Genomic DNA, 12528 nt, shown 5'->3' on the forward strand with positions numbered 1-12528 from the left:
TTCTGTGTATATGTACAACCTGCTTTAGGGCATAGATATACACATAAGTGAAATTGTTGAGTCATTGGGTGTGCATATCTTCTACTTCACTGAAAACACCAAAGTAGTTGTAACAATTTACATTTCAGTTAACAGCGAATGAGAACTCTCATTTTCTTTGTTGGACTTCTAAAAAGTTGATTTAATTTTTACCAGTGAGGAAACTTAAAAAGATCTTTTACTTTACTCTTCCCCAAGGTAGTGACTTTAAAAAACCAACTGTAGGGGCACCTGGGTGGCTCAGTCGTTAAGCATCTGCCTCTGGCTCAGGTCATGATCCCAGGGTCCTAGGATGGAGCCACGCATTGGGCTCCCTGCTCCATGGGAAGCCTGCTTCTCCCTCTCCCACTCCCCCTGCTTGTGTTCCTTCTCTCGCTGTGTCTCTGTCAAATAAATAAAATCTTTAAAAAATAATAAAATAAATAAATAAATAATAATAAACCAGCTGTAGGGGCACCTGGGTGGCCCATTTGGTTAAGTGTCTGCCAGGGTTCTGGGAAGGAGCCCGACACTGGGCTCCCTGCTCAGCGGGGAGCCTTCTCCCTCTCCTTCTGCCACTCCCCCTGCTTGTGCTTGCTTTCTCCCTCCCTCTCTCTCTGTGTCAAATAAATAAAATCTTAAAAAGCTGTATTGACTTCATAATTGAGAAATATAATAGGTTGCACATACTAAACTATGCAATACGAAATAGTAATATATCTAGTCTTTGTTACCGGTTCTTAGCATAGAGATTCAAAAACCCTTGGAATATCCTGAGTCCGAGGAGTGTCTTTGTTATGCTAATTGGGCAACTCTTGGCCTGCCCCTAGACTCTTAGAGGGTCATCAGAAAGTCCAAGCATGGGTTAGAGAGTTGGAACTTTGCCACCTGACCTGGAAGAGGTGGGAGGCTAGAGATTGAGTTCAGTCATACGATAATTAATCCTATATTAAAACCCCAATAAACCTGGATACCAAGGTTCAGAGTTCACTGGTTGGTGAACACATTGGTGTCCTGGGAGAGTGTTGTGTTGGATTCCACCAGAAGAGGGCATGAAAGCTCTTTGTCCCCCTCTTTCATCCCCAAGTGTTTTTTCCATTTGGCTTTCCTGAGTTGCATCCTTTATAGTAAAGCTGTAATTATAAGTATCGTGCTTTAGGTGAGTTCTGTGAGTTGTTCTGGCAAATTATTGAACCTGAGGGTGTTGTAGGAAGTCCCAAAGATACAGCTGGTTTGTCAGAAATATGGGTGGCCTCCAGGGCTTGTAGGGTGGCATCTGAAGGGGGGGCGGGGCAGTGTTGAGAAGAATTTTGTCCTCTAACTTGTAGGGTTTGTGCTAATTCCTGGTAGTTACTGTCAGAACTGAATTGAAATGTAGTACACTTAGTTGGTGTCAGAGAATGGCTCTCAGGACGTAAGTTTGACAAGTTTTAACATACATGTATACAGCCTTGAAACTGTCATCACAATCAAGATAATGAACATATGTGTCACCCCCAAATGTTTCCCCCAGTCCTTTTTAATCCACTCTACTCCCCATTTGTGTCTGGCTTTTTTGGCTTAGCATATTTTTGAGATTTATTTATGGTGTTGCCTAAATGACGTTCTTTTTATTGTTATTAGTAGTTTTTTATATGTGTATACCACAATGGATTTATTCATTTACCTGTCAATAGATAGTTATTACAATTTAGGGCGTTCTGAGTAAAGCTTTTATGAACCTTGTATTTGTGTGAACATTTGTTTTCATAAATACTTAAGGGTGGAATTTTTGGCTTGGATTTTAGGTGTATCTTTAACTTCATGAAAAATGGCCAGTTTTCCAAAGTGGTTATACCATTTTATATTCTTACCACCAGTGTATAATTTTTTTTTTTTTGTAAAGTGTCTGTTCATATCTTTCTCCTGTTTTTATACTGTGTTAGAGGACTCATACACCTACCTGATTTCAAAACTTAATGTGAAGCTACAGTAATCAAAACTATGTGGTATTATTAAAATGATAGATAAATAGAGCAATGGAACATAATAGAGAGTCCAGAAATAGACCTACACATTACAGTCAGTTTTATTTTCAACAAAGATGCCAAGACAATTAATGGAGAAAGAATAGTCTTTTATACAAATGGTGCCTGAACACCTTTACCTGAAACTCGCAACACATACAGAAATTAACTCAGAATAAATTATAGACATATAATTTGCATTTTCTTTTTCTGGTTGAATTCTAGAAATTCTTTACATGTACAAGACTGGTTCTTTGTTCGTTATGCCTGTCACAAATACCTGCTTTCATTTGGTAGCATGTCTTTTAAAAAACTTTTTAGTGATGCCTTTCAATAAATAACACTTTAATTTTAGTTTCATAGAATCAATTTTTGTTAGTACTTTTTGTGTCTTAAGAAATCCTATTGAATGATAAATACATTCTTTTTTTTTAAGATTTTATTTATTTAGAAAGAGAGAGAGTGCATGCAGGCAGGGAGACAGGTAGAGGGAGAAGGAGAGAATCTCAGACTCCTCGCTGAGCATGGAGCCAGATGCAGGGCTTGATCCCACGACCCTGCGATTATGATCTGAGCTGAAATTAAGAGTCGGTTGCTTAACCAACTGAGCCACCCAGGTGCCCCAGTTCTCCTTTATTTATTTATTTTTTTAAGTTTCTTAGATTTCCCTCCCCAATTTCAATTTTTATTCCACTGGGAATTAATTAATTAATTTTTTTTTTTGGTAAGTTCTAAAGTAGTCTGTCTTGGGGTGCCTGGGTAGCTCAGTCAGTTAACCGTCACGGGTCCTGGGATTGAGCCCCACGCATCAGGCTCCTTGCTCATCAAGGGCCTGCTTCTCCTTCTCCCTCTGCTTACTGCTCCGCCCTGTTCATGCTCTCTCTCTCTCTCTGTCAAATAAATAAGATAGATAGATAGATGATAGATAGATAGATAGATAGATAGATAGTGGTCTGTCTTTACCATTACTTTCTGGAAGTGGAAAATTTTAATTTAATGATATTTTCTGTGGAATGGTTGAGGAGCGTGTGTTACTAAATTTTTACTACTATTTTAAAAATTATGTAAATTTTAGTGATATTCCATTTATTGGATATTTCATAGTTTTTTTACACCTGTTTAAAGACTCGTATTTCTCTATAAGTACAAAAGAAGAGGGAAAACAACTTTTCAGAATAATTTATTTATCTGAAAAGATGGCTGTATTGACATTTTTCCTTTAAAATATTTCCAACAATTTGTAAATTGTTGATTTGAGGACCACATAGAGCATGTAGACATGTTTTGCTTTTCCTTTGCAATAGTATGAATGTTTTGGAGCTGCTTAAATTCTCAAATCAGATGATTTCACTTAAAATTTTGTTGTGTCCTGATCACCTGGATGATTTTGCAGTATTTCACTGCATTGTCACCTGGCAGTAATTAACTAAAGCTTAGATCTGTCTTTAATTGGGGCATGTGTTCTTCATTTCTCCCCAGTCCTTATTTCCATGTCACTCCCCTCCAGTTGTGACCCCTGCTATATAGATGCATGTTTAGGATTATATTTACTTAAAAATTCTAAATAAATTTCTAGCAAACAGATATATATTTACTAACTGATTATCTAGAACTGAGTAAGTTTTATGCCAGAATGATAGGAGTATATATCATGGGTCATAATGTTCATGTGTATAAAACACTCATATGTATATGTATATGTAATCAGAGTAGATGTTAAAGAGGCATTTTGTGAATTCTAATGTTTTTTAAAAAAAAAGTGTATGCCCATCCACTTTATGTCAGTCACTGTTCTAATCATTGAGGATACAGATGTTAACAAATTATTTTCCTTACAAAACTTAGGTGAAAGAAACCTGTAATTCAATTTATTATTTTAAGGTTTTAAAGTAGAATTAGAATACTTTGTGTCATTATATTCCCAAATCTGTAACATCTGTATATCAGGCCAATGATGCCATGGTAAATATGTTCTATTAAAATCAGAAACTTTTTTTTTTTTTAAGATTTTATTTATTTATTTGAGAGAGAGAATGAGAGAGAGAGAGAGAGAGCATGAGAGGGGGAGGCTCAGGGAGAAGCAGACTCCCTGCCGAGCAGGGAGCCCGATGTGGGACTCGATCCCGGGACTCCAGGATCATGACCTGAGCCGAAGGCAGTCGCTTAACCAACTGAGCCACCCAGGCGCCCCAGAAACTTTTTTTTTAAGACAAGTTTGGTGAAACTTTCATTTCAACTATTAATATATGTATGTTTATCTTGTATTTTGTGGTAAATACATTCATTTTTTAATTTTAGTTTTTTAGTTTGATATGATTTCAGACTTAGAAAAGCTGCAAGAATAGTAAAAAGAGCCTCCTGTATTCTCCAGATGTTACCTTTTTCTACTTTTACTCTTTTCCTCTCTGCCTACTCCCATGTCCTATATGAGCACAAAGCCATTTATAACAAAAATACAGTATTCACTTCTTTAAGATTCCATTCTTGATGTTTGTATTTGGGCTCATAGGGACAGTGATGTATAGTCATCCTCATCTGTGTTTTTGCCAGGTTAGGTCATTCATGCTATACTTGGCTAAATTTTGTGACAGTGTATGTAATAGCATTCCTTTCTGAAAGTTTTGAAAACCAAACTAGCTGATTCCCAAGGATCAGATGTTCTTTTGTGTTTTTATTTTTTTATTACACTATTATTATTTCATCCTGAACTTTATTTATTTGTTTTTGTTTTGTTTACATGTTTTGATATATTTGTGTTTATTTCACCTGGTTGTAACATTAATTAACGTGTAGCTAAGAAAAATGTCTCCCCAGTTTTAGAAGTCATTTGTACTGAATTTTTAAATTGTGGTAAAATATACATAACATAAAATTTACCATTTTTAAGTGTACAGTAGAGTGGTATTAAGTACATTCACATTGTGCAACCATCAGCACAATCCATCTCCAGAACTTTTACATCATCCCTAACTGAAACTCTGTACCCATTAAATGCTAAGTCCTCATTAAATTCTAAGTCCTCATTCCCTCCTCTTTGTTAATCACTGGTAATCACTGTTCTACTTTCTGTCTCTATAAATTTGTGACTACTCTGGGTACCTTATATAAGTGAAATCATATGTTACTCTAAAAAGGATCTAAGAGGGGCACCTGGGTGGCACAGTCAGTTGGGCATCTCCCTTCGGCTTGGGTCGTGATCCCAGGGTCCTGGGATCGAGCCCCGAGTTGGGCTCCTTGCTTGACGGGGGGCCTGCTTCTCCCTCTCCCTCTGCCTGCCGCTCTGCCTACTTGTGCTCTCTCTGTCAAATAAATAAGTAAAATCTTTTTAAAAAATAAATAAATCAGGGCACCTGGGTGGCTTAGTCGTTAAGCATCTGCCTTCGGCTCAGGTCATGATCCCAGGGTCCTGGGATTGAGCCGCACATCAGGCAAGATTTTATTTATTTATTTGACAGAGAGAGACACAGCGAGAGAGGGAACACAAGCAGGGGGAGTGGGAGAGAGGGAAAAGCAGGCTTCCTGCTGAGCAGGGAGCCCAATGCGGGGCTCGATCCCAGGACCCTGGGATCTTGACCTGAGCCGAAGGCAGACACTTAACGACTGAGCCACCCAGGCGCTCCAGTAAGCCTGCTTCTCTCTCTCCCACTCCCCCTGCTAGTGTTCCTGCTCTTGCTATCTCTTTCTCTGTCAAATAAATAAATAAAATCTTTAAAAAATAATAATAAATAAATAAAAAGGATATAAGATACTGGTGAGGAACTAATATAATAAGCACTCTCATAGCTTTCAAAGATTTTTTTTTTTTAACCACAACCCATGTTAAGAAATACACTTTACATTTTGCTCCCCAGTTCAAACAGCCATGTATGTGATATTTATCTGAAACCAAATTTCAGCTAAATTACACCCTTATCATATGTGGTACCCTCTAATATTTTCTTTTCTTCCCTCCCTTCCGTGCTAGTATTGATCTTGTTCTGGGACTCTGTGACCTAGGGCAAACTACCTACAAGTGCACAACTTTCCTTATCCATAAACTTAGATGATAATAATACCCACCTCTCGGAAACATTGTCATGAGTAAACCATTGCCATAATGATTGCTCCAGAGCCTCACACACCTAATAGATCAGTACCAGCACAAAATGGATGAATCCTTCCTGTCTGTTGTCACAAAGCTTAATGCTGATGCTGCCACACACCACAAAATGCCTTCGCTCCAGAGTTGCCAGCCAAAAAAATAGAAGCAATAGCAACACAGCCTCTTCCACACTTCCACTTTCCAAATCATGAATAAGTGCTTTTGATTGGCTAAACTAGATTACAACTGTAACCCTTATTGTAAGGTGACCTAGGATATATAGTTTTTAGCTTTCCTGCCTCTGCAGTACAGAAAGGCATATTTTAAAAACTGCAGAATGGATGTGGTTTCAGTTAATCGTTACTGTGTAGTAAAACAAAACCTAATGAGTTAAAATTATTATTTCTCACAGTTCTATGATATGACTGCTCCATGTGGTGTTAGCCGGGGTTACTCTTACAAGCTAAATTTGGTTGGGAGCTCAGCTAGGGCTTTGGGCTCACTATGTAGTCTGCCTTTGTGTGTTGTCTCATTTTCCAGGGTTCTATCTATGGTCTCTTCTTTCTTGGATAGTCCGGTCTTCTAACAGTGTGGTAGCTGGGTTCCAGTAGGGAGCATTCCAGCCTCTATATGCACCTGGTTATCAGACCTCTCCTTGCATTATGCTTGCTAATGTCCCATTGGTCAAAATAAGTCACATGACCAAACCCAGAGTCTTTATGAGAGGACTAAACAAGATGTAAATATTATGAGCCATAATATGGTAGTTAGCCTCCAAGATGGCCCTGAATGATCCCCATTTCCTTATATTCCAACTGAATAGTGCTGTCCTGAGTAACTAATAGGCTGTTGTGGAAGTGGCAGTGTATGTTTTTGAAGTTTAGGTCATAAAAGATTGCCATTTATGACTTGGCGCTCTTGGATACTCACTGGGAGAAAGCCAGCCACCATTAGGACACTCAGGCAGCTGTCCAGAGAGCACCTCTAGAGAGGAACTGATGCCTTTTGCCAAAAGCCAGTGCCAGCTTACCAGCCATGTGAATGAGCGACCTTCATAGCACATCTGGTAGGCCCATCAGACCTGCAGATGATTATAGCTTTAACTGATGACGGTTTCATTAGAGAGTCCAAGCAAAACCATCAGGCTGAGTCACACTCCAATTCTGCCTCCACAGAAACTGTCTGACAAATAAATGTTTATTGTTTTAAGGTACAGAGTTTGGGGGTATTTTGTCACATAGCAATAGATGACAAATACATATGCTTTTCTACTGACATATTTTTTGATGACTCGCATTTCCTATATAGTAATTCTTAATGGCATTTAGGAATACAGTTTGCCCTTTTTACTTTATCTCTTGCCTCCCACTCAACTTGCTGAGATTGCTTCAGAATACTTTGTAAGATGTCTCTGATGACTTCAAAGTTTGGCTGAGTTAGCTTTGATGGATTCATCAACCTTGTGAGTGAGACATTCATTTAGTGGCTACCTCATAAATAAAAAGGTATTTTCATGAAATGCAAATCTAACCATATTATGCTGCTGTTCAAAACACGTCAGTGGTTCTTGCCTTCAAGATAAAGGCCAAATATCTCTGGTTTGCATGTTCTCTCCTTTGGCTTTTGTCAACTTGCATGAGGATTTAAACTGTTCCTTAGTTTACTCATCCATAAATACAAATTTTGATTATTTTGTTGGTTGAGGTTAGATGAATTATGTAGGAGGGATCCTAATCAGATGATTTCAGGTGGCTGGCTAGTCCTACTTGAAGTTAATGTTAGGATTATCTTTAATCCCTTCACAACTCCCATTTGGTGCTCTTTATTTCTCTAAGAATTCCTAAACTTCAGGTGTTTATCTTCTGTTACTAATTCCAACTAGATAACAATCTGTACTAAAATGTCAACAGATAACCCAAGAAATAAGGCTTAACATCTCCAAGGGATGTTTGTACTTAAACAGTAAGTAGGCTGTCACTGACTAGTAACTGCATAACCAAACCAAGATACAAAGCTGTAACAGAATGGCAGGAGAGGGTTGGTATTTTGATTAGAGTGCTAGTACTATATCTATCTATACATAGTTGTCTTGATTTGGGACTTTTCACCAGTGAAGCCATTTAACATTGGAGATTTTTTTTGTGGGAGGGTTTTTAATTTCAGATTCAGTTTCTTTTCAGAGAGAGAGAATTATTCAGATAGTGTATTTTGTGTGACAGCCCCCTCCAGAGTAGTAGTAGTATTATCCAGTGTAGTAGTAAGTGTTTATCGGGTGAATAATACATGTCCTCTTTTTAATTTCTGATACTGGTAATTTATGCCTTCTCTCTCTCTCCTTGATTTATTCTTTTTTTTTTTTTTTAAGATTTTATTTATTTATTTGACAGAGAAAGACACAGCGAGAGAGGGAACACAAACGGGGAGTGGGAGAGGGAGAAGCAGACTCCCCGCCGAGCAGGGAGCCCGATGCGGGACTCGATCCCGGGACTCCAGGATCATGACCTGAGCCGAAGGCAGTCGCTTAACCAACTGAGCCACCCAGGCGCCCTCCTTGATTTATTCTTATAGAGACAATTCTATATAGAGTCAATTCTATTAGTCATTTCAGCAGTCAACATTTGGCATTGTTTGGTTTTTCTCTTTTGTGTGTTTGTTTTTCAATTCATTGATGTCTGTTTTAATTTCCCCCCTTTGATTCTACCTCCTTTCTATTTAATTTGCTATTTTTCTAACTGAGATGGAAATGTAGATCACTGATTTTTCATTCTTCCTTCTTTTGTAGCTTATACGTTTAAGGCTGTAAATTTCCTACAAGTACAACTTTAACTGCATCCCGCAAGTATTGATAGTTTTCATTGTCATTCAGTTCAGAATATTTTCTAAATTCCATTATGGCTCTTTGATCAGTTGAATTTCACTAAATATCTAAGGAAGAAAGATAAAACCAGCATTACTATAAACTTTCCATGTAATAGGAAAAAAGGGATCACTTACCAATTTGTTTTAAGCCAGTATAACCTCATTTCTAAAATGGACAAGGTTGGGGGTGCTTGGATGGTTCAGGTGGTTAAGCATCCAACTCTTGGTTTCAGCTCAGGTCATGATCTTGCGGTCATGGGATTGAGCCCCATGGTGGGCTCCACTCTCAGTACAGAGTCTGCTTGAGATTCTCTCCCTCTCCCTTAGCCCTTCCCCTTCTCACACACACTCTCTCTAAAAAAGAGTAAATAAAAAATCTTTAAAAAAATAAAATGGACAAAGTTGTCTTAAAGAAATCTCTGTTTTAGGTCAATTTCTTTCGTGAATATAAATGCAAAAATTGAAGTAATAGCATCTCAAACCTAGCAGTATACAAGTGTTATGACCTAGTTGGTGTTATTTTAAAATGGAAACTTGGACTAGAATTAGATTTTAGGAATGGAAACTTGGATTAAAATTAGAAGACCAGTCAGTGAGATTTACTCAGTTAGGAGGAAAATATGATCACCTTAGCATGCACAGAAAAATGATAAAATTCAATACCTATGATAAAGTCATCTTCTGTATGATTTATTTCATCTAACATAATACCCTGTAGGTTCATCCATGTTACTACGAATGACAAGATTTCATTCTTTTTTATGGTTAATATTCTAGTGTGTGAGTATGAGTGTGTGTGTGTGTGTGTGTGTGTGTGTGTGTGTGTGTGTGTGTGACCTTTATCCTCTTCTCTATTGGTGGACATTTAGGTGGCTTCCGTATCTTGGCTATTGTAAATAATGCTGCAATAAACATAGGGGTGCATGTATGTTTTTTAATTTTTTTTTTTTTTAATTTTCTTCAGGTAAATATCCAAAAGTGGAATTACTAGGGCATATAGTATTTCTATTTTTAATTTCTTGAGAAACCTCAGTACTATTTTCCACAGTGGCTGCACCCATTTATATTCTCCACCAACAGTGCATGAGGGTCTCCTTTTCTCCACATCCTTTCCAATACTTCTTAATTCTTGTATTTTTGATACTAGCCATTCTGACTGGCATGAGGTGATACTGCATTGTTGTTTGCATTTGCATTTTCCTGGTGATTAGTGATTAGTTTAGCATGTTTTCATGTGTCTCTTGGCCATCTGTATATCTTTGGGAAAATGTCTATTCAGGTCCTCTGCCCATTTTTTTAAGTTGGATTATTTGGTTTTTTTGGTGTTGAGTTGCATGGGTTCTTTATATATTTCGGATATTATCCCTTTATCAGATACATCATTTGCAAATATCTTCTGTTCAGTAGGTTGCCTTTTTGCTTTATTGATGGTTTTTTTTTCCTGTGCAAAAGCTTTTTAGTTTGATGTAGTCCCAGGAGTTTATTTTTGCTTTTGTTTCCCTTGCCTGTGGAGACAGATCCAGAAAAATATTACTTAAGGTCGATGTCCAAAAGATTACTGCATGTGTTTTCCTTTAGGAGCTTCATGGTTTCAGGTATTACATTTAGGTCTTTAATCCATTTTATTTTTGTGTTTGGTGTAAGAAAGTGGTCCAGTTTTATTCTTTTGCATGTAGCTGTCCAGTTTCCCCAGCACCATTTATTGAAGAGACTGTCATTTCTCCATTATATATTCTTGCCTCCTTTGTGGTACATTAATTGACCATATAAGCCGGGGTTTATTTCTGGGCTATCTGTTTTGTGCTAGTACCATACTGTTGTTGTGTTTTTGTTTTTTTGTTTTTTATTCTTTTTTTCTTTTTATTGAAGTATAGTTGACACACAGTGTTACATTAGTTTCATGTGTATAGTATGCAGTGATTCCACAACTGTGTACATTATGCTGTGCTCACCACAAGTGTAGCTACCATCTCTCACCATAAAATACCATTAGGATACCACTGACTCTATATTCCTTTCATCCCCATGACTTATTCATTCCATAAGTGGAAGCCTGTACTTAAAATTCGCCTTCACTTACTTTGCCCATCCCCTAGTCACCTGTGCAGTTTTGATTATTGCAGCTTTGTAGTATACCTTGAAATCTGGAATTGTGGTATCTCCAGCTTTGTTCTTCTTAAAATTGCTTTGACAATACGGGGTCTTTTGTGGTTCCATACAAATTTTAGGATTCTTTGTTGTAGTTCTGTGAAAAAATACTATTGGTATTTTGATGGGGATTGCATTGAATCTGTAGATTGCTTTGGGTAATACGGACATTTTAACAATATTCTTCAAATTCATGAGCATGGACTTTTTTGTTTTAGAGTGATTCTAAAATGTACATTTGTTAATTTTGTAATTATAAATAACAACAGAGGTTATTTTATAAAAATAGCTTTTAATCCGAAGTACAACTACATAAAAATGCTTAAGCATGGTTTTCTTTTGTGAAATGCAAAACCTACTAAAGTGTGAAATGAGAGCAGTTTGAAAGAGCCTAAATCAAGGCAGCTTTGATAATAAAATATAAAAGAAACATAATTGATGATGTTGCAAAATATCAAATGAATTTGGTCATATGTATGAGGCTAAGAACTTTTTTACCTGGGCTAAATTTTACCTAAAATGATTAGAGTCTTAAATGTAGATTTACACAAATTGATTGTGAATCCTCTGATAGTATCTAATTACTAGTTTGTGTTGTAATGGACATGAGTTTTTAAAAATATATGTCTTCTATTAATTTCTAAATATCAGGAGTTGAGTATTTTTTTCTTTTTATGTATTTTTACAGATGGTAGTAAAAACTTTTATGGATATGGATCAGGACTCAGAAGACGAAAAACAGCAGTATCTCCCACTAGCCTTGCATCTTGCATCTGAATTTTTCCTCAGGAATCCCAATAAAGATGTGCGTCTCCTTGTAGCATGTTGTTTGGCCGACATTTTTCGAATCTATGCCCCAGAAGCTCCATATACTTCCCATGATAAACTTAAGGTAAATATAATCTTTACAGAATTTAGTTTACTTTTGTAGTTTATAGTTTAGCTTACCTTTAGGAACGTAGCTTTTATTATTACACCTGTCATCATAAGAAGATTATAAGTTGTAAAACAGATGAATTATTCATTCAGTTAAAATTCATTGCATATCCACAAAAATGACTGGTATTTTTATTGAGGCATTGAAAGGTGTAGATCAAACTAGTCCCTGTCTGCTCATATGTAACCTTCATGATAACCCATCACTAAGCCTCGGTGGCTGAATTGAAGGGATAAATAGTGGATTAGTGACACTTTATAAAACAATAGTGTGACAGAATTTACATATTCAAATGATTATTTCCCCCTGCACATTACATGCAAAATTATATTATGCTTATCTTGGAAGTTTCTGCCTTTGTTTAAAATGTATGAGGAACTCTTTTGAGTTGATCTCTTGAGCTGACTTCATATTCTGAATAATTTTATTCCTGGCAAATTTTAATATTTTGAACTGCTTTCTTTTCAGTTGTCCTAAAG

The 12528-nt window shown here is 36.9% G+C and overlaps 1 protein-coding gene across 3 annotated transcripts in view; it reads left to right on the plus strand.

Moving 5' to 3' along the window:
• PDS5A (PDS5 cohesin associated factor A) overlaps positions 1-12528 on the plus strand; it is a 133020-nt gene that overhangs the window by 31686 nt on the left and 88806 nt on the right. For all 3 annotated transcript variants that reach the window (XM_021701589.2, XM_044912998.1, XM_021701588.1), the window contains exon 3: positions 11801-12004. In XM_021701589.2, the coding sequence (XP_021557264.1) occupies positions 11801-12004 (204 nt within the window). The remainder of the gene's footprint in view (positions 1-11800; positions 12005-12528) is intronic.

The sequence above is a fragment of the Neomonachus schauinslandi genome, chromosome 2 (genome assembly GCF_002201575.2).
Source record: "Neomonachus schauinslandi chromosome 2, ASM220157v2, whole genome shotgun sequence".
In the NCBI taxonomy this organism is placed as follows: domain Eukaryota; kingdom Metazoa; phylum Chordata; class Mammalia; order Carnivora; family Phocidae; genus Neomonachus; species Neomonachus schauinslandi.